Here is a 24,236-nt window from a genome sequence, read left to right as displayed (position 1 = left end):
ACTGGTCCTCTTGGTGGTTTTTTCGGAATATCTAAGGCCCAGGTGCAGATTCCTGGCCTGGAGCTCCTGCATTACTCGTTCCCCCAGCCATCTTACCCCACTTTTAGGCCAACCCTCTGGAAGAGGAAGACACAGTTTAGAAGTTGGGCAAGGTTACAGGGGAGCAGCTGCAAAGACTGAGTTACTCCTGGCAGGAGAAGGGAGTGAGTGATGACTGCTGCCATTGGACCTCTGATAATGTGTGGCAAGGCTGAGAAAGGATGGCAAAAATCTCCAGAGATTTCAGGGCTACTGGTGCCCACCCAAAGGCTCACAAAGTCAACAAAGGAATGCTTGGAAAGCATCTATTTGCACCTATGGGCTGTTTGTAAGCAGGCTTTTGTAAGCAGAGAAGTCAATTACTCAATGCATTTACACGAAATAGGGAAGGACAGAGCAAGATCACTTTTGATGACAGATTCAGACAAGGCCATTTCTGCTCTGCTTTAAGACTTCTCAGAAAGTATCACAGTGGCATTTCAAGGTGAATCATAGCATGCTTCAAACAACAGAATTCTAGGAACCTCCAGAAAATGATTACTAATGGACACTACCATAAGCAGTGCTTTATTTCATTTGGACATTGGCAGAGTTTAGGTAGCCAGAAGTAGTTTCTGAATTAGAAAAGACAAATTCCTAAATTATGGGATTTGAAGTTTAATGAGAGAGTCTTTCTAATGCCAAATTACAACACATGGCTCATGAATTTTTTTTTTTTAACAAATATATACCTATATAAATTTTATCTACAAAGAAGTTACCTTGGGGAATCCAGATGTTTGTTTAATATTTTTGCCATTCCTCAAAATATTTTTGAAATCTCACTTAGAATTAAATTTAAAAAAAAAAGAAAACTTGTTTCACTGCCTTAAAGTTAAATCTCTTTTAAAAAAATCCTAAACAGGTTAACTCATCATGACTTTGACTATTTCTAAAACTAAAATCTGCTATTTAAAGATAGCAAATGACTTAAAATAAACTCAAAAGATAAAGAAAAATTATTCCCAAGGAGGTTTCTGGAATTACAAATAGCATGCAAATATGATTATAGTCTATGGAGTTGACAGCTTTGATAGAGGTAGCATTCATACATGTTAGAGTTTATCATGTTTACAGCAAAGTATATACAACCTCATTAAAGAGGACTATACAAGATTGAAATTCCATTATTATAAACTTATTTTCTCTCTCCAAGTCTTATTTTAAAGTAGAAATATGTAGGAGAGAAGTAATACATTAATTCACCTATCATTTAAACAGATTGGCAGTTGACAGAGGCTTCAGAGGGAAGGAGGAAGGGTAGGCAAAATGGGTGAAGAGGGTCAAAAGGTACAAACTTCCATCAAAGTTCTCATCACAGGATATCAGTTATGGAGAGTGTGGGAAAGAAAGAAAGGAAAATTTTTCATTATATCAATCTGGGCTAGTCCCAGCATGATATTAAGTACCTGAAAAAAAATGAAGAAAAAAACAACGAAAATGATGAATGAGGCATAACACTAAAAAGTGAAAACAATCATTTGGTGTTATTTACCTCCAAAAGGAACAGAGATGGGGGAAGGCGGGGGTGGACAAAATGAGGAACTGGAACTGTATAGGAGACACATTGTCAAAAGATAAAAAATGCTTAGAAAAAAAAAACATTGTTGAATAAGTCAAAGGTTTGAACACAACCAATCCATATTTTGCCAGTATTTTAATAGTAAAAACTATTAAATATGCAAAAAGTTTAAGATGAGGAAAAACAAGGGTGAATAAAATTATATTAACTAGGTAAATCAGAGGTGGCCTGGAGTGGCAGCCCCTACGTGGAATAGCTGGAAACCCAAAAGAACGGGGAGCACCAAAATTCAACCCAATCATTTCAAATGCTATCTAAAATTGACCTGCTTCAAGTATCCCAGATTTTATAAACTCACTTAGATTTAATCATGAATCTCACTGGTATATTATTCCTTTTGGTTCCTCTAATGTCTTTATGCTGTAATTTAAAACTTTTGTGATTGCTTTTCCCTGAGAATAATGATTTAGTTAGCATTCATCCTTGGTGCAATTCCCTTTACACATTTAGCAGTTATCTTTGAATATTCATCGAAATTCTCTTGAATAAGAGAACTCTATCCTTGATTCGTTTTAACTAGAGGTAGTTTTGATGTAGTAAGAAATGATTCTTTATAATTTAGTCAATAATAATAGAAAACACACAATTAGCAATTATTAGACAACATTCTGGGTGTTTGGTATAGAACAATTCATTTTAAGTCTCACAAAAATCATATGATGTGAGTACATATTCTTCAGATACAGAAACCAAGGAATGCAATACATTGCCCAAGATTTTACTAATATGAGCAAAACTAGGATGTATATACCTACCGTCTAAATGAAGAGCCATCCATCACTACTACCTCTCTTTAGTCATCATTAACTCCCTCCTGTTAAAAATCATGAGTCTTAGCAACGTGGCAGAACTATATTAAAGGAGATCCCCTAATAGGCAGCTGCTTACTAATTCCAGATTCTCCCAAACCTGAACTCAGAAGGAATTGCAATAACTATATGTACACAGTTAAACTCCCTAATGCCTCAAAAATTATCCATTGCTGAAGATGAGTTATTTGGTTTAATGTAAATTAATTCCTTTGTCTTCAGTGTTCCTCAATCTAAATCCCCTCCTCCTCCCAGAGTGTGGGATTTTTTTTCTTTTTTTTTTTTGGAATTATGTTTCCAAAAAACTGCAAGCTGACCTTGACTCATACAAGGAGAGAGATGTTTACCTTGATATTACCGAAGTTTGAGAGGCTTCAAAAAACACTTTGAGTCTCAAGATTCTTATATCATACATTCTTCCTTACTCTCCTGATAAGTTAAACACCCATATTATATTGGGCACTGATGGTACTGGGGAACAAGCTGGAGGGGACAAAGCTTCAGGCTGCTTGACGGCAGTCATCAGCAGCCAGTGACCTGATACTGTGAAAATCTAATGCTACTTTCGAATGTTGTCTAATTCTCCTTTCCCCAGCATTGAATAAATTTAAGCACATGCCCTGGACTACAAATAAATGTGTTCCTTATTGCTAACTTTTGATCTTTGAAGATAGACTGAGGCTAAACACACATATACCTATAGACAGGTAAGTAAAAATTAGGCCATAATTTCTCAATCTCTTATTTTTATGCTTTGCTGTTCCTTAAATTAAAATAATCTCCTACACACCTGACTTATTTCCAAGCTAAAACCAACACTTTAAAAAACTGAGAATTAGATATTAAAGTCAATCTAGGATTAACAGAGACTTAGAGCAGAATTTTGTTGGGGATGAGTAAGCGCCACATCAGTACTTCCATTCCTCACCTTTCTCTTCTTCCTCCTTCATCCTCTGGCACTCCTAAGGACAGTAAATGAAAGGGGCTCTGTTTCCAGAGAAAGGTATGTAAATCAGATTACAGTAAAAGTTTCTGAAAGGTAAGCAATTGGAGACTAGCCTAGACCATAGATCATCATAGTCTAAAGCAGTTTTGACTTAATCATGGAAGAGAACTATTAAGTTTTAAAATAAGAAAATAGCCTGATTTATTGTAAAGATGCTTTTAGGGTTATTGACCTGGTTGTGGTATGCTCAGTGTAATAATGGAAAGAGACTTGCAAAAGTTCATTAAAATATCTCAAGATATTAACTATGGAGAATAGATTGAATTCAAACATTTTAAAGAAAACTTTGTCAGAATTTGACAAAAGAGGGGAGTGAGGGGTAGGAAAAAGGGAAAGTAAAAATTGTGATTGGGATGATGAGGGTATCATTAATAGAAAAAGAGAGTCTGGAAGAACAGCTTGTTGGGGAGAACTCATATATTAGGACAGTGTTTGAATTGAAAATACAGAACACTACAAAAAAATCTAGATAGTTCTCATACAGAAGATAATTTGTTCTCTGCTTTGGCTCATTTGTCCTTGTCATTCAGAGGGGGAAGGACTGGAATTTATGTTGGTATGCTATTTCTTTTTGGAACACAAAATTGTCTAATGTAAAATCAGGTCAGCTGGAAATAAAATTCATAACTCTCCTAAAATGAAATGTTTTAAATGTGTAAAGTGAAAATAGGTACATTTCAAAGCAAAGATTTTTTAAAAGGCAGTGGTTTAAAAAATAGATATAACCGACTTGAGAAAGTAATGACATTATCACAAATCCCTAGGCAATTTTTATACTATACCCCAGCTAGCACTTTTAAACTGACCTTTGCCTATCTTCCCATTCCTTCTAGTATTATTCTATATAACTCTGTAACATTCTGATCACCTCTCTTTTGTTTCTCACATTTACATTGGTAATATTATTCCAATGAAATCTGCATTCATTTTTATGTTGATTACCCAATGTAAACTCGCTGAGGGCAGTGATGATATCTTATTCATTTTTATATTCCTACATTAGCACAATGTTTAATACATAAAAGTTCTCATTTATTTAATGCCATTTAAATCCAATTTGTATTTTCTGTCTCTGGAATTACATAATTCTTCAAAGGCTGGAGCCTGCTGTCTACTATAAAACCTTGGGCACATGGAATAATAATGCCAGTGGTTACTTTCTTATTTTGTCCACTTTATAGTTAGGAAAGAACATACACTACTTTATTTGACCTTTAAGAAAATCCAGTAAGCCAAGGTTTTAGTTCCTCTTATGGAACAGGAAATAAGCTCACATTTTAAGTAATAAACGCAGAACTATGCAGCTGGCAGGTACAGTCTATAACTTAGCTCTCTCATGATAGTGTTGTCCACTGCTTATCTGGTCCTTGTTCTCAGTACAAGTTGCTCAGTTAACTGAGTCATCTTTATCTTCCTGTCTCCATCTCCTTCCTGAACCAGTTGTTTTCCTAGAAATATGGTGAGCTCCTTGCAAAACAAAAGCAAGTAGGGAAAACTGCTTAGATGAGAGGAATTAACAAACTGAAAGCGACTGCTTCTAGTGTACCAGAAATTTCTTCCAGATATCTCAACCCTTTTTGATCTTTTGTAAACTTTCTACCATTGCCTGAATCTATTACGGCTAGAATTGTGATACACAACACAGATTTTAAATTCTTTAGCCAAAAAAAAATTGATAAAAGTCTTGTCTTTAGTGAATATCCCTAGATCTCTCATCCCCATTTGCACCCATCTGATTTTCTTCCCAGGGCATCACTGCTAAATATGCCGTGGTTTCTGTGTGTCTTCTTTCTCTATCAACTATATGTATATATGTATGTATATTTTTTCTCTGTCTGTATTCTACCCTTATACTGTAACTAAGCTTCCTTCTTTCTGTTTTTCTCTCTTCTTATCTAACTCCCTTCCCACTAACTTACTGTCCTTACTAATTTTTTGTTCTCTTCTCCAAAAATAAGAAATTAGAACAGTTGTTGCTTATATAACCCCTGTCTAATGTATCGCCCTTGATAGTAAAAATGTTTCCCATCACCATTCTACAGACTTGATTTTCATCTAACGATATCTAAATGATTTTTAAAAATCTATTAGCTGAATGACTAAAGGCATAATAAATGAGATAACATGGCTCAGGTTAGAGTGCAAAGCAGGAGTCACATCTTACAACTGCGACCTCCACACATAATCACTATAAACATGGCCAATAAACATTCTTATCCAGCTGAGGTTTGTTTCCTGTTTTAATGACGTGGACCTTTGGAGACATTTAAGAATATTGGTTTTAACAATGAAAGGTCAAATTACAATATAGGTAAATAATTTGTCTCCTAAGATTTCTTACACCTCCATTGAACTTGTTAAGAAAAAGAGTTGCTAAAATAATTAGGATTCAGGAAAATGTCATTTCAGCATGAAGCATTTTAGAATTTTGGCAAGAATGCCATATCTTCAAGATATAATATTGTCGTCTTTAAAAAGTAGAGTAGATAACTTTATCTTTCAGTGGTTCTGGAGGTAATCTAGATGTTTCTGAGAGAATACTTAAAGCTACATAAGATTTCTCCATTCACAGTACTTTAACATATCATTTCCACTTTTATACTATTCCAAATCTCTACATTTATAAAGTGAATGTAATAGTATTATAGAAGAGCATTAAGTTTGCTACTTGAAAAATCTTTCAACAAAAGTCTACTTTTTGAACAGAATTTTTGGAGAAATCATTACATACCTATTATGAATGAACAAGACCTTATTTTCAATCAAGATTCAAAATATTTGAAAACTAAACAAGGAAAGACCAGTTGGAAAAACTAAATTTTACCAGTCTGATGGAGTGATTATTTTATTCATAAACAAGGGTACATAGTAGGTAACAAAGTTAGACATATTCTACTACTCTTTTTCTTTCCAAATAACATTAACCAAATAACCAATCACTATAAAGAGAAGCTAGTCTTTAGACATTTCAATACACTAACTTGCTGCTTATGGTCAGCAGGATATTTAAAACAATATTCACTGGTGAATCCACGGTCATTCATTCACTGTGTGACTTTTCACCTGTATATCTATATCATTTCCATAAAATGAGACATTTGCAGATGATCATTTTCCTTCTGACACTCACATTCCAAAATTATATTAACTGCCATCAAATTTGAATTTATATCCTGTTTCCTCAAGTATTTTTCCTCCTCATATATTATTCTCCTTCTAATTTTGAGAATAAAATGGAAGTAATAATGGAAATTAGTAGTGATATTTTCATAGTATTATAGTAAGACCCATAGGGATGTCTCAGTTTTGTCAATTACTTCAACTCCAAAATGTTCCAGGGGAGCAACATGCACAAATAGAAGTAACATTTTATTAATAACTATCCAAATACCATATTCCCCCAATGAGGGGCTTTGCTTAAAAATCTGAATTGACTTGAGGCCTAAGTGCCATCTTTCATTCTATCCAAAAAAAAAAAAAATAGAGATACAGCATCTTCAGTTGAAAGAAATAGAAAGAAGGAGAAAAAGCAAACTAGGTAACTAGAAAAGGTATCTGAAAACACTGATTCATATCTTTGAAGATACAATAGTCAACATAGTCTTCCTCTCTCTATCTCTTTCTCTTTTCTTTCTCTCTTCTCTCTTCTTTCTCTCTCTCATTCTATCTCTATCTCTAGCTCTCTTTCCTCCCTGCCTTGAAAAAGTATACCTAACCTACACATCAGTTTCTAAATAATAATATATTAAGAATTTATATTCCTTTCCTTAGTGGTGGTGGTGGCTGAAACCATCCAGGTTCAGCAACACAGTTGAACCTGTAGTAAATTCTAATTTACTACAGTGGAAAAAGGAGGTAAGTCAACATTCATGTAACTTTTTCTGTATCCCTTCATTTTGCTTCTTCTCTCTCTCTTTACCCTCCCTCAGAGATTTGGTTCCTATCCCAACTAACTTTGAATTACAATTTTTTGAGCCAATATTCAATATTTATTTAAGGGGTCGATGAAACCAACAACTTTTTGTGTGAGGCATGGAGAAGAGAGATGCTTCTTTTCATCTAAAACAGTGTGGCTTCAATTCCTACTCATATTCTTTAGTGCGCATCTTAAATATCATTTTCTCAAGGAGGTTTTCTCTGGCCTTTTAACCTAAATTAAATAGCACTGTGTCTTGTGCTTCCCTTTTGTAATACAGTGTCTCTTTCTCTCTCTCTAATCACACAGTTATTTGTTTAAAGACTGCCTTTCTTGTTAGAATATAAGCCTTATAAAGGCAGGCAGATGGCCATAAGCCCATACAGCACTTCTCTGCTGGTTAGATAAACGTTCCCCTTTCCCCAGGCAGATGTAGCCTCTTGCCAAGGCGGAGGCTTATAGTAATGCTGCCTGCATTTCAGTCCCACTCATGCCCTTGGCAAGACATGAACGAACATACACTATGCCCTAGAGGCAGAGACTATATCTATGTTTTTACCAGTGTATCCGCAGTACCTAACACAAATTCTGGCACATGGAAGATGCTTGATAATTATTTATCAGATGGAATTTTAATACTTGAAAATTTGACATTCCAAAGGAAAGACCTAATTATAAAAATAGTCATTCAATTAATTTGCTCAATTAATTTTCTTACATCTTTCTCTTTCCATCCTCCTTAAAACACACACACACACACACACACACACACACACACACAATCTTCACACACAATGTAAATTCTTTTTGTTCAAAGCCTGTAATCCAAAATTATTTGCTTATCTAGTCTTACTATAACCTAGCTTTACAATGAAAGTTATAGAGGCAAAGTGAAAGAAACTATATGGAAGTTGATACAGTGTATTTTTACAGGTCAGATTTTTCTTTCCTGTTAGTAACTATTAATATATCTGTTGAACATTTAGTCTCTATTTTTACCTCCCTGTCCCAACAGTTCATAAAGTTCTCCTGTATTATCTTGATAGGACTGGAGCTCTATTTAAATGAAAAAATTACATACTGTATCTTAGAATCTTTAAAGCAAAATATTTTACTAAAATTAGGACAGACTTTGATCCAAAATATATACATGGGTGAATATATATATATATTCACCCATGTATATATTTTTAAATAACTAGTTATCTTCAAATAGAACAAACTTCCTCAAAATATTAAGGGATTTGCCATGACTGGGCATGATCAAACAGAAATGAGAGTATTAGTCATGAATGTCATAAAGAGATTTCTGCAGGAAAGAAGAAAGTTTGAGGTCTGTATTCTCAACATTTTCTAAGAATATAGGTCTGTTACCCAAAAAAAAAAAAATGACTGTTATCCCCATGAATGGAAATTTATAGGTATTTTATTAATTTATTACACTTACTGGGCAACAAAATGTAATAGAATTGCTAGGAATACATTTTGTTCTGAGTTCACTGTAATAGTTTGAAAACACCAAGATTGGTTTGGCTTACTTCTGCATCCCAGGCAGTACTCATACCAGGGTTGCCACTACTGAACTTAGAGATTTTCCAGGATTATAGCCCAAGTCTCCCATATACCCAGTGGAGCAGCTGTACTGAATCATGTTTTCAATATTTGGGGTTAGAACCAAGACTCTTCACTCTGTAAGATAAATGCCATCTCTGCCTCTAACTAGCTGTGCGTGTCCTTGAGCAAGTCATTCAATTTCTCAGTGCCTCATTTCTGAAAAATTAGGGCAGAAATAACCCCAAATCATTTGGGCTATTGTGAGAAGTAAATGAGCAAATATATATAAGTACTTCGAATCCTGCCTGACACAGGTAAGTACTCAATAAATGTTAACCTTGTGCCCATGGGCAATTTCCTTATTTTTTGTGTGTTTTAGTTTTCTCCTTTATAAAGTACATATAAAAATAACATTGCCACCTTAAAGTGTTGTGAAAATCACAAGAGAGATATAAAATGCTTTGGAATATATCAGCTTCTATGCAAATTCTAGGAGTGAATAAAACTAATACTGTGAACTACTAAGCATTTTCCCTTCTTCCTTATTTTAGTTGCAAATACTTTTTAAACTTTCTTCTTCACTCTGTAAGATAAACGTTTTGCTAAAAATAGCTAGGAATTTTACATCAAAGCAGACAATAGTTGAAAAAAATAAAGGCATTCTTGTGGGTAAGCTTCCAGAGATAGGTTTTAGCATTTTCCTACATATAGAAGATTGAGGCTTTTCAGTATTACAGAGTGAACTAAAAACACACTACACAAAAATATAAAAGCATTCTCACTTTAGTAGAACAAGTCCCTCATTCCTGGGTCTCTCACTGTTTACTTCTGCAAGTATTCCCTAGTGTATCAATTCACAGAGCAGTCTATCAAAGGTGCAGGGAGCAGAGTGACCTCCAACAAAGAGAGAGAGCTACATCCTCCAAATATGGAGAGAGAAGATAGAAGAAATAAGCAAAAGCCTCTATGAATTGCTTCCAAATGTCTGCTTGACCTTTCACATTCAAGCTGCTGTACAATGCCTCTTATTTCAGTTTTTTAAAGAAATCTTACAATTTCTCAAATGTGGTTAACTTATATCCAAAACTTAAAGATGCAAAGTCTTGCACTTAGAGCAAAGAAAGACTAGCCTATGGGCGCGACGGATGAGTCTTAGTTCAATAGCAGTTCATATGACTAAGGCTGAGGGGGTAAGTGGCTTACAATCATGGTATGTCCACAGTGTGATATGCTAACAAAATAATTTAAGAAAGCATTTTTTAAGTTAAGATATCATTTTTCTTATTATAAAAGTGGCATATTGCTGTTGTAGAAAAGTTTTAAAATATTTAAATTTAGTGTGTGTACACACATACACATACACACAATACAAAAATCATCCTAATCACACAACTTGGAAATAACCCAAATAATATTAGATCTTAGATTCTAAGCTCCACGAGGGCAGGGTTCTCCACATAAAGATGAGCAAGGAGACATGACCCCTGCCCATAAAGAGCTCAGCAGGGAACACTTTCCTTCAGGTCTTTACTCAGATGTCATGTTCTCGAGCAGTCCTTGATCATTCTATTTAAAACTTCCCTCCAGTGCTCCCTGTTTAATTTTCCTCCATAGTACCGATCATGTTTGAACATATTATATTATATTTAATAATCATATTTATTCATGTCATATTCATTAAGAAAAGTAGCAGATCATAAGTGATTAGCTTGATTTCAGATTATATATTTTCCTTATTTATTATGTTTATTATCTCCCTAGTCTCACTAAAATGTTGGTTTGCCAGAGTTTAAATAGTGTCTGGCACAGAGTAGCCAATCAGTAAATATTTGATAACTGAACTAATGAGTAAAGAGGGGCTAAATAAAAAGACACTGCAATGTCCCTTTTTCCTAATAATTATAAACTATTTTAATTGGTTTAATTGGTTTAGTTGGTTTAACAATTATAAACCAGTCCAATAAGAGAGGACTGGGTAAATAAATTATGATTCTTCTGTAAAATGAAATATATGAAAAAAATGTATTTCTATATTTAATGGCATGCAAAATTTCCATTATGTTTTTTAGATATTTAAAGTCAAATTGTAAAACAACATACATACAATCCCATTCTTTCTCTCTCTCTCACTATATATGTATACACACATATACACTCACACACACACGTATTTGTATACCCATATTGATACATAATACCTATTCTGTGTCTGGCATCATGTTACATGCTAGGGAAGCAGACAGAAACGGTGTACTAAGGAAACAGACATATGAAAAGAATGATGGTACAGTTTGATAAGCACTATAATGAGTAATGTGCATTTCTTCTGCTTTCAGATATCTGGTTTCTTGAGAAAATGTGTAGGGCAAAGTGAGAACAGTTACCTCATTAGAAAAGGCACTTTATGGTGTGCATGCTGATTTTAAAGTCCAGGCTGCCAGGGAAAATGTTATCTTCTTGATGCACGTGATGATGCAATGTTCTACTTACCATTCAAAAGCAAAGCCGTTATTTCTGAATTATTCACAATCATGATGAGATTTTACAGTATAGATTATAATTGCTTTGATATCTTTAATTTAGCCCTGATTATAGATTGGGAACAGCAGAAATCAGGGAACTGCAAAGAAGCATGTTTACCCTTTCAGCGCACATTCCACTCCACAGTGCCATATCTGCTACGGTAATAATCTCAAAAAGACTGTTTTCTGGCCTGTTTTCTCCCACTGTCCTTACTACACCAAAGAAAACAGAGACTTGGAAACTCAGTCTGACACAATCCACCCTGTTTGTCATCACTACAATGTGTCATTTGCAAGTTCATCCAGTATCTTCCATTACAGGGTGGGGAGCAGCTAAGAATAGCTGCCGAACTTGACTCTAAGCTGCTTGCCGGGAAGCACCGAACTTACTGCGTGACTCACATTGTGGGATGTAAATTCTTGGGAGAGGGTGATAAAAAAGGAGCCTTTCAGCAAGGGAAAGAGAGAGAGCCACTAACAAGTTGCTATGACTGCCAAAAACTTCCACTACTTTGGGCTTTTTGTGAGAAAGAGCAAATTTGTAGACAGGCAACACTCCGGAGCATCAGCAAATGTCACGTGGTTAAGTTTCTCCCATGCAGCTCAGATAACAAAGTTGGTTTTCCGTTAAATAAATTTAAACTCTGAAATAAGCTTTGGTCATGAACAGCACCACAGGCTTATGCAGGAGAGCCAAGGCTGAAACAGTCTGAGAGTACTTTATGCAGCCTCCATTTCAAGTCACTCCTGTACTATTTATTATATTAGCATCTAGTGTGTCAGCAAATCATCCCAGAATATCCCCAATGGATATAATTCTCAAACACAGACTTAAAAATATGGAAATAAAATTAATAACAGGGAAATTTTAGGCACTGTGCTAAGACCTTTACTTGCATTTTCTAATTTAATTTTCACAATAACTCTACAAGATACATTAGCTTATTATGACTGAATTAAGTTCAGTTACTTGCCCACGGTCACGAAACTAGTAATCATGATAGCATTCTGCTATTGGCCTCATCTTCTTTCATTTTAATTTTATGACCACCTGCTATGGTTAATCAAGAAATTAATATCACATTACTTGAACTTTATAATGAGATTTTTTACATCTCCCTCCTAGGGTAAGTACAACTATTAATTCTAACTTTATATTTCATTCACCTAAAATGAGAATTAGGAAAAGAAAAGATATATTCTCTAAACAGTGAAAGAAGAGAGATCGTGAATGCTCACCATTCTTGCACGAGGTTTTAAAAGTAAAAAAATATATAAAAATGCTAGGGTTCCATTCAAGGTGGCAGAGCGCGAAAATGCTGTGCTTGCCTAGTCACATATGACCACATTAAAATTACAACTAAATACAGAACTCTCAAGCTGAAGAACCATCTGAAGACTAGCTGAACAGAACTCCTATAAGTAAGGACATAAAGAGGCCACATCAAGATTGGTAGGAGGGGCAGAGACACCTGGCTTCACACTCACGTGTAGCAGTTAAGCATTGGGAGGGATGTCTCAGCTGCGGAGTTTCCCCCAGAAGAGTGAGGGGCCCCTGCCCAGGGTTCCAGTGCTGGGGAGACAAGTCTCCACAAAATCTGGTTGTGAAAGTCAGTAGGAATTCCGACTGAGACAAACAATTGCTCTTAAAAAGCCCACATATAGACTTGCTCACTCGCAGGTACTCACTCTGGGCTCTGGCAGAGGCACAGCAACTCGGGACATGCCAAAGACATGAGGGAGGGAGAGACTGAGTTGTGTGACTTCAGGGCAAGGGTTTTATTGAGCCCTCCACCCATGCAGCCTACAGGTGAGCACCATTTTCCTGTTTTGAGCCCTCCCCTTATATGGCCAAAGCTGATTTTTCATTGGGCTAGTGAACTCCACTCACTCCACCTTGCTGACTCCCTAGGACCACACCCCACCCAATTTGTGAATTACTAGAAGTACTTTTGGTAGCTGGGTAACCAGCTCTGCCCCAATTGCTACAGAAGGCTCTTTCAGCAGCAATCAGCAGGTCTCAGCTCGCAGGCTGCCCCAGACTTTTCGGTGGTGGGCAACCAGCCTTGGTCTGAGCTGCAATCTTTCTTGGACAAATTTCGGGGTCTGCGGGCCTGAGGTGGGTGGCAGCTGGCCTCACTATGATCTGAGACTTTTGTGAGTAGCCTCAAGCTCAGCACTGGCACCAAACTTGATTCTGCATTAACCTGGTGAACACTACTCACCCCACACTGGTGACTCCCTGGGACCCTATCTCACCCAACTCACATACTGCCAGAGGCTCTTTCAGTAGCTAAGCTTTGTGGACAGCTGGCAGGTGCCCTTAGGCCTTAGGGTTCTCCAGGTCTTTGACTGAGCTGCCCCGGGCCTGATATGGGTGGCAGCCAGCCTCGGTTCACAGCATGGCCTCTCTCACGAGCATCGAGCATAACGACAGTCACATTATAGGGGTATTGGAAGGAAACGAGAGAGAGCAAGGAATTGAAAATCTACTTAAAAAAATAATGACTGAAAACTTCCCTGACTTGGTGAGGAAAATGACACATAAGTCTAGGAAGTGCAGAGAGTCTAAAACAAAATAAACCCAGGCAGGCCCACACCAAGACACAGCATAATTAAAATGGCAAAGATTAAAAACAAAGAGAATCCTGAAAGCAGCAAGAAAAAGGCACCTAGTTAACTTACAAGGGAGCTCCTTAAAAACTGTCAGCTGATTTCTCAACAGAAACTTTGCAAATCAGAAGAGATTAGCATGAAATATTCAAAATGATGAAAAGCAAGAACCTACAACCAAGACTAGTCTACCCAGATAGGCTAGCATTTAAAATTGAAGGGGTAATAACATGTTTCCCAGACAAGAAAAAACTAAAGGAATTCATCAAGCCAGTATTACAAGAAATGTCAAAGGGCCTTCTTTTAAAAAAATAAGAAGTTGGGGTGAGGGGTGTAAATATGAATAATAAAATGGCAATAACAATATATTACCAATAATCACTTTAAATGTAAATGGATTAAATGCTCCAATTAAAAGACATAGGGTAGCTTAATGGATAAGAAAACAAGACTTGTGAATATACTGTCTACAAGAGACCCACTTCAGATTGAAAGACACACACAGACTGAAAGTAAAGGGATGGAGAAAGATTTTTCATGTAAACGGAAACCAAAAAAGTTGGGATAGCAAGACTTACAGCAGACAAAATAAAATTTAAAACCCAACATAGGAACACCTAAATATATAAGGCTAATATTGACTGACATAAAGGGAGAGATTGACAGTAATACAGTTATAGTGGGGGACTTTAACATTCCATTGACACCAATGGACAGATCTTTCACATAGAAAATTAATCAGGAAACAGCAGCCTTCAATGACACACTAGACCAGATCGGTTTAACTGATATTTTTAGAGATTTTCACCCCTAAGCAGAAAATTATACATTCTATCCAAGTGCACATGGAACATTTTCCAAGATAGACCACATATTAGGCCACAAAATAAGTCTGTCTCAATGAATTTAAAAGATTAAAATCATATCAAGCATCTTCTCTGACCACAATGGTATGGAACTAGAATTTCAATTTCAAGAAGAAAACTGAAAAACATACACAGGGAGGCTAAATAACATGCTACTAAACAATGAATGGGTTAACAATGAGATCAAAAATGCATTGAGGCAAATGAAAATGAAAACACAACGACCTTAAATCTATGGGACACAAAGAAAGCAGTCCTAAGAGGGAAATAACAGTAATACAGGCCTATCTCAAGAAACAAGAACAATCTCAAATAAACGATCTAACTTTACACTTAAAGAAACTAGGGGAAAAAAACAACAAAGCACAAAGTGAGCAGAAGGAAGAAAACGATAAAGATCAGAGCAGAAATACACAAATAGAGTCTAAAAAATAACACAAAAGACCAATGAAACCAAGAGCTAATTCTTTGAAAAAGATAAACAAAGTTGATAAACCTTTAACCAGACTCACCAAGATAAAAAGAGAGATGACTCAAATAAACAAAATCAGAAACGAAAGAAGTTAACAACTGACACCAAAGAAAAAAAAGTTTATTAAAAAAATACTATCAGCATTTATATGTTGACAAATTTGACAATCTAGAAGAAATGGATAAATTTCCAGAAATGTACAATCTTCCAAGACTGAATCAAGAAAAGAAATGAAAATTTGAACAGATGGATTATTACTAACGAAATCAAATCAGTAATCAAAAACTCCCAGCAAACAAAAGTCCTAGCCTGATGGCTTCGCAGGTGAATTTTACCAAATATTCAAAGAAGAATTAACACCTATTTTTCTCAAACTATTCCAAAAAATTTAAGAGGAAGGAAGGCTCCCAATCTTATTTTACGAGGTCATCATAACGTTGATTACAAAATCAGACAATAACATTATGCACACAAAAAAATTATAGGCCAATATCCCTAATGAACATAGATGCAAAACTCCTCACAAAATATTAGCAAACCAAATTCAGCAAGACAGTAAAAAGATCATACACCATGATCAAGTAGGATTTATTCCTGGGATGTAAGGTTGGTTCTATATTCACAAATCGCTTAATGTGATATTCCATATAAACAAACTGAAAGATGAAAATTATATGATTATATCAATAGATGCAGAAAAAGCATTTGACAAAATCCAGTATCCATTTATGATGAAAACTTTCAGTAAAGTGGGAATAGAGGGAAAACGCCTCAACATAATAAAGGCCATATATGACAAACCCATAGCTAACATCGAACCCACAGCTAAAAGCATTTTTCTTAAGATCAGGAATGCGACAAGGATGTCCACTTTCACCACTTTTATTTAAAATAGAATTGGAATTCCTAACCACAGCAATCACACAAGAAAAAGAAATAAAAGGCATCCAAACTGGAAAGGAAGTAAGAGTGTCATTATTTGCAGATGACATGATACTATATAGAGAGAATCCTAAAGATTCAGTCAAAAAACTGTTAGAACTGATAAATGAATTCAGTAAAGTAGCAGGATACAAAATTAATCTTCAGAAATCAGTTATATTTCTACACATCAATAATGAACTATCAGAAAGAGAAATTTAAAAAGAAAACAATCCCATTTACAATTGCATGAAAAAAAATACCTGGAAATAAATTTAACCAAGGAGGTAAAAGACTTATACTTGGAAAATTATAAGACATTAAAGAAAAAAATTGAAGACACAAATAAATGGAAACATATACTGTGCATGAAGAATTGACATTATTAAAATGTCCATACTACCCAAAGCAATCTATAGATTCAATGCAAACTCTATCAAAATACCAATGACATTTTTCACAGAACTAGAACAAATAATCCTAAAAGTTATATAAAACCATAAAAGACCTTGAATAGCCTCTGCAATCTTGAGACAGACAAACAAATTTGGAGGTATCACACTACCTGATATCAAACTATACTATAAGATTATAGTAGTCAAAACAGCATGGTACTGGCATAAAAACAGATACAGGGATCAATGAAACAGAATAGAGCCAGAAATAAATCCATACCTATATGGTCATTTAATCTATGACAAAGGAGGCATGAATATACAATGGAGTAAAAGACAGTCTCTTCAATAAATGGTGTTGGGAAAATTGGACAGATATGTGCAAAAAAATGAAACTAGACACTTTCTTACACCATATAGAAGAATAAACTCAAAATGGATTGAAGATTTAAATGTAAGATCCGAAACCATAAAACTAGAAGGAAACATAGGTGGCAAACTCTCTGACATTGCTCTTAGTAATATTTTTTCTGATATAGCTCCTCGGGTAAGGGAAACAAAAGAGAAAGTAAATATATGGGACTGCATCAAACTAAAAAGTTTTTGCACAGTGAAGGAAACCATCAACAAAATGAAAAGACAACCTACTGAATGGGAGAAGATATTTGCCTAATACATCCAACAAGGGGTTAATATCTAAAATTATAAAGAACCCATACAACTCAACGCCACATAAACAATCTAATTTTTAAAAATGGGCAAAGGACCTGAATAGGCATTTCTCCAAAAGGGAACATACCAATAGGCATATGAAAAGATGCTCAACATCACTAATCATCAGAAAAATGCAAATTAAAACCACAATGAGATATCACTTCACACCTGTCAGAATGGCTATCATCAATAAATCAACAAACAAGTGTTGGCAAGGATGTGTGAAAAAGGGAATCCTCACACACTGTTGGTGGGATTGCCAGTTGGTATAGCCACTATCGAAAACAGTTTGGGATTCCTCACAAAATTAAAATAGAACTACCATATTACCCAGAAATTCTACTTCGGAGTATTTATTCAAAGAAATCCAAAACACTAATCAAAAAGATAGCTGCACCCCTGTGTTCATTGCAGTATTATTTCCAATAGCCAAGATATGGGAGCAACCTAAGTGCTCATAAATAGATGATTGGATAAAGAAGAGGTAGCACATATATACAATGGAATATTACTTAGCCATAAAAAAAAAAAAAATCTTACCATGTGTAACAACATGGATATACCTGGAAGGCATTATACTAAGTGAAATAAGTCAGACAGAGAAAGACAAATACCATATGACTTCACTTATATGTAGAATCTAAAGAATAAAATAAATGAACAAACAAAACAGAAACAGACTCATAAATACAGAGAACAAACTGATAATTGCCAGATGGGTGGAGGGTTGTGGGGCTGAGTGAAAAAAGTGAAGGAATTAAGTAGTACAAATTGGTAGTTACAAAATAATCATGAGAATGTGAAGTATGGCATAGGGAATATAGTCAAAAATATTGTAACAACTATGTGTAATGCCAGGTGGGTACTAGACTAATTGGAGGACCACTTCATAAATTATATTAATGTCTAACACTATGCTGTAAACCTGAAACTAATATCGAATAATATTGAATGTCAAGTCTAACTGAAAAATAAAAATCTTTCAAAACTTTATAAATCATATGAAACTTTAAGTAAAAATAAAAAAAGAAAAAGACATTATGAAAAGTCGGAAAAACTAGTCACAAAGGGACAAATACTGTGTGATTCCACTTACATGACGTACCTAGAGTGGTCAAACTCATAGAGACAGAAAGTAGAATGGTAGCTGCCACAGCCTGGAGGAATAGGGAGTTGTTTAAGGGGCACAAAATTTAAATTTCAGATGATGAGAAAAGTTCTGTGGATGGATGGTGGTGATGGTTACACAATAATGTGAATGTACTTAATGCCACTGACTTGTGCACTTCAAAATAGTCAAAATTTTATTACATATAGTTTACCGCAATAAAAAAAAATTAGAGGAAGAAATCAGAGGACTTCTCCAAAACCACTGGAGAAAGTTTTTTTGCTGTAGAGGATGCTGGTGGCATCCACCTAGGTCTCCTTAACTGAGCTGGTACACTCTATCCCCGGCCACTGTGGGGTTGGCTGCTGAAGGTTCACAGCCACTGTTTCTCCAGAAAATAGCTGCATGGGAGGTTATTCCCCCACTCACCCACACGTGGACAGCCAGCAGCCAGTGGTTGAGTGACATGGGAGTACACAAGGCCACTAGCCTCAAGATGGAAACTTTTCATGCTCCCGATGCATGGGATCAGATGAGGCTGGTCTCCAGCTTAGAGCATATACATGCTTAAATTTCTTCTCCCACCCTAAATTGTTTTCTTCATTCTTCTCCTGAGATTATTCCCTCAATAAATCACTTTCACATGAAAGAAAATAAAAAGGTGATAGATGACAGATGAGAGAGAGAGAGAGAGAGAGAGAGAGAGAGATTATCTCTTTAACATTCAAAAGTTCCAATGCTAAGCACATTCTTTTACCTTGTGACATAGCTGATATTGGACTGTTTTGAACTACAGATGTAGGAATTCCATATGTTCAACTTACTAGATAACACAGCTTTGGGACTCAGAGCCAGGCAGACCCGAGGTTCAAGTCCTGGTACTGCCACTCTGCAGGTCTGTGACCTTTGCACATGTTTATTGCTCTCAGTCACAGGTCCTTTCACTATAAAATGAGGCTAATGAAAGAGCACACCTTTGTGAGAAGATAATGCATAAAAAGCTCTTAATAGAGCACCCAGCCCATAGTTAGCAGTCAGTGATGTTCTAAAGTGACCATTATATATGTTGTTCGATTATTTTCAAATCAAGCCAACAAGCCTCCAACCCACATTCCTTCCTCTTACAATACCTGTTGAGTTGAAATAGATGGTCATAATATGAGCCCTCATTTGCAACTCTATCCCTTCTTTCTGTGACATTAGTGCCAGATCCACTAGAGAACTGAACTCCCCAAAACAAAAATTCAACTCCATACTCGAATTTATTATCTCATTCTAGAATTATATGCTTAAAATTTGTCACAATGTTTTCTCAAATTTCTATCCTGTACCATCACTCTCTCTTTTTTAAGGAGAATATTTTTTTTCTTATAATTTGCCTGTAAAGAAACAGCAAGAGAAGAGCATTCTTGAATGTGTGGTAAAACTAGTGATGACAGCTCAAGGAATTTTTAGTATATTATATAAACATAACCCGCAATGTTTGTCCATTTTTATGTAGATAATTATTAACTGTTCCACTTACTTCATATAAAAGAAAAATAGATAACTGTGTCTTTAAAAACAAAAAAAAATGCTAATTATTTCTCTAAAACCCATGTAAAACATAACCTAAATCTTTTTTTTTTTGCTATAATTGCAGAAAAAATATAGATGTTCTCAATGAATGGTTGAACAATAAATAGATGAATTTTAACTTTTTCTTCTGCCCCAGGAGTGTCATGATTTTGATAGGAGCTTAATGTACTTTCCTGACTCCATTATTCATGTACCTCATATGCCATTTCATTAGTCTCGGCACAGTTATTTATCACAGTTGTCCAAGGAGCACCCAGTTTGACATTCATCACAGCCAGTGAAGATTACAAATTTCTTCTCTAGGAGCCAGTGATTGGGCAAAGGGTGATGCCTTAGATCTAAACTTGGTGAGTCAGAGTCCTCACTCACAATTTTCTAGCTTGAGACTATCACCATCTATCTTTTCCATGGTGTTCTATGATCCTACCTAAGAGTGAAGCCAGAAGGCAGAGAGAAAAGCAGAATAGGCATGAGATGATGAGAGTCAGAACACTGAACACATCATTTGAACTCCTATATTCAGCTGTGCCTGAAGTCCGTAAATCTGTGGTCTTCCCAGTTATATCAAACAACGATATCCTTTTTTATTAAAAGCAAGTTGAGTTAGATTCCTGTTATGAGCAACCAAAACCAAAAACACATGTAAAAATGTGTGGCATACGTTTATTCCATAGTAAATGATCATTAAATTTCAGATATATGTCATCAACCATATTAAAAAAGGTAGAATTTTATATTAGATGAGACCATAAAAACCTAGTCTTACTCTCTCATTTTCTAAAGAAACTGAGATCCAGAGTGATTAAAGTGTTTCTCACAATCAAATTGCTCTTCATTTGCATATCTAGGATCAGAATCTAGATTTTCTTTCTCTTACATGTTATATTCCCCCCAAATTACCTACAATATAGGTAACACTATCAGGACTAATTAAGTCCTAACGGGGACATTAGAAGTTCTCAGGAATAAGTAATGAGGAAAAAAATGAAGAGCCTGTTCTCAAGTTGAGTATTGGGATATTTTGTGCATTGTAGATTTTGTACTTATTTCATACAAGATTAAGGTAATCAGACAATTGGGATTTTCTGTTTGTTATGATTACTCATTCTCTGCTTTTGTGTTGCAATAAAAAAGAAAAGGAAAAACTAAATATTTGAAGTTGCTTAAATAAATTTAAAATATTAAGCAATTTATTATAAAGACGGTACATTGATCCCAAGCACTTAAAAAGCCCTACACAATGTATCACAAACAAAACAAAGATGATTAAAACATACTTACAGCAGGATATAACTCTTCAAATGTTAACGATTAAATGATTACATATTCACTACTAAATAATTTCAAATGTTGATACTAGATAGTAATACTAATACCAGACTGTGCTAAGCCCAAGTTGGAGTTCAGGTGTGGTTGGTGGGGGAAGAAAAGTACAGCACAGAGCGCAAAGGAGATGGAGATAAAGTCCTCCTGAAGAACTTGGGGAAGCTTTCTTAGAAAAGGTGACCTTTGAGCTGGTTTTGCTGAAGAGTTGGATTTCAAAAATCTGCATTGGAAAAATGGTGGAACAAAAGCTTCCAGAGGTTGTCAACAGGATAAGTAAAAAAACTCGGAAGTTCAGGGTATGTTTGTAAACAGAGCACACACGGATCCATTAGTTCATGTGAGAGATAGGTGTATAAAAATAGTTAGTGTTAGGTGAAGAATACCAGAAGAACTTATTGTCTTCAGTAGGCTTTCAGTAGGAATTCTTAAAACCTCACAGAGTTTATGGTACTAATACAATGATGCCCGTGCAACTCATCAGGATATTAAAATTGCACGGCATTGCCTATGGCAACCAACTGGGGCAGAACACAACTTTCTCTTCCACCATTTCATGTTTCAGCATTAAAAACTTTTAACTGAACTATAAAGACATTCCAACCCATCACAATTTATATTAGCAAAAATTAAAAACAAAGAAAATTATAAACTATCTAAATGTCAAGCAGCTGATGATTTGTCAAATAAATTATAACATTGATACTATTCAGACAAATTCATATTGTAAGAGAATTCTTAATGAGAACAATAATGTTCATGTATGTTGTTAAGTAAAAAAAAGGTTACTAAAAACAATATACAGAATTAATCTGTGTGTGCGTATCTGTGTGTGTTTGTGTGTGTGTGTAAAGCAAGAAGACTATATTCCAAGGCATTAGCAGTAGTTACTGCCAGATGGTAAGATATTAAAAATATATATATTACAAGTGCTTTTATTTTCTTCCCTGGTTTATTTGTGCTTTAAACTGAGAATACACATTACTCTTGTAAATTAGGGGGAAAAGTACATGTATATATTTATGCATGTTACAAGGCTTAATTCTTTACCTGGGAGAGAGTAAATTTAAAATAGATGCTGGTACTCAGATGTTACTCAGAAAGAAATTAGTAAATGAGTGAATGAATACTTTCTTTTTCTGAAACAAGAGCTCCCATGTGAAAAACCACTCGCCCTACTCTACAGTTTAGTCAAACCCTTCACTAGCCAATAGTTAAGCTTAAATTCTTTTGTTAAATTCCAAGACAATTCTTAAGCTATCATCATATTTCAATCACATGCATGCAACATTGAACTTTAAATGTAATAAAATTTTATATAACATATTTTAAATAACTGGAATAAAGGGATTAAACTCACTTCCTTTGGACATTACCTCACAAGGACATTTCAAATATATTTAATGATTATTCCCTTGAAAGACACTTTAAAACTATTTAATGATTATTTCATTGAAACAACAACCAATTTACATCAAGTTATTAGTTGTATACAAGCTGTACATGACATGAGAACTCAATTTACATAATTTTGAATAATGCATTAAAGACAAAGCCTGATGTCGTTGAGGGTGGATGGTGGTATTTAGCTGAGCACAACAGAGCCTATCTTAAAGGGTAAGAAAACTTCTCTACATGCTAAGCCTGTAACTTGATCATACGTTACCCTCTCACCATAATAGGATGTTTCCTAATTTGCTTCCCTTCACCTAACATTTATCTTTGTGGGAGATAAAGAATAGAGTAATATCGACTGTCAAATAAATATTATCAGCACTAATCTGGCCTGTCTGTCTACATTTTCACAACTTAATAATGAACCAGCAATAAATGATACCAGGACTTTTTAACGACACTAGACCCCTGGCCCAGCAGATGTACAAGCACACAGGTGGGTTCACATCAACAAAAGGTTTTTTCAACTATTCTTCTGGCTTTTGGATCTTTCTATAACACAGATGCCTTCGGCCTTCCCATCAGAACATCAGAACACCTGAAGATTGTTAAAACACCAATAACAGAGCCCCATCTGCAAATGTTTGCTTCCCGTTGGTGGGCCCCAGGTATTTCTGAAAGTCTCCAAAGTATTCTTAATCATAGCCGAAGTCAAGACTTCTTAGTCAATTTTAAGATTATGTCTATCCACATTTAGGCATTAATGTCTAATTCTCTTGTAACAAATTTCTTAATTTCATAAACCTTCAAGAAAAGTCTAAAATTATGCAGACAGCTCAGGGCGACTTTACCATTTCTTTTTCGAGGGTGATTCCCCACCTTTCCCTACTGCCTCTGACTTTATCAGGATGCAGCTCTTAGTACTGAGAGTCCTGGTTACTGAAGAACAGTTTGCAAACATCAAAAATTCAACTCTACTTAGAAATTTTAGTGATAAGGATATGGTCTAAAACTAAGCCAGTTCAGGACTTCTCTCCATCTTCTCTTTTTCCTTCACTAACAGGTATTTCCAGTCTATTCTCAACCTTCTATCCTAAGTACTTGACACGCACGATGCCACTGGAAGCTAGCCTGGCACCTTCCTCAATGCTCTGTGGAAACCCTCTTCTCTTGGGGGGGAAACATATTTAGCTTGTGCCTTCATCTTTTCTCTTACCCCTCACCTCCGCAATAACTGATACCTATTCCTTCTCTCATGGCTCCTTTTCCCTTAAACATCTTTATAATCAAGTGATGGAAGACAGTGGCTCTTACACTTTTCCCTCACACTCCTTCATGAGCACACACCTACTGGAAACTGGAAATTCGTCAAAGCACTCCTCAA

At 35.4% G+C, this 24,236-nt stretch overlaps 1 protein-coding gene across 1 annotated transcript in view; it reads right to left on the bottom strand.

Annotated features, from left to right (window-relative positions):
- Positions 1-20,403, bottom strand: part of MLIP (muscular LMNA interacting protein) — a 179,637-nt gene extending 159,234 nt beyond the window's left edge. The window contains exons 1-2 of the mRNA XM_011379094.2: positions 20,329-20,403; positions 19,314-19,513 (exon numbers count right to left, since the gene is read on the bottom strand). Of these exons, the coding sequence (XP_011377396.2) occupies positions 19,314-19,513; positions 20,329-20,403 (275 nt within the window). The remainder of the gene's footprint in view (positions 1-19,313; positions 19,514-20,328) is intronic.
- Positions 20,404-24,236: the final 3,833 nt, after the last annotated feature.

Source organism: Pteropus vampyrus, unplaced genomic scaffold (genome assembly GCF_000151845.1).
Source record: "Pteropus vampyrus isolate Shadow unplaced genomic scaffold, Pvam_2.0 Scaffold353, whole genome shotgun sequence".
Taxonomy (NCBI): domain Eukaryota; kingdom Metazoa; phylum Chordata; class Mammalia; order Chiroptera; family Pteropodidae; genus Pteropus; species Pteropus vampyrus.
This window is presented reverse-complemented; position numbering and strand designations above follow the sequence as displayed.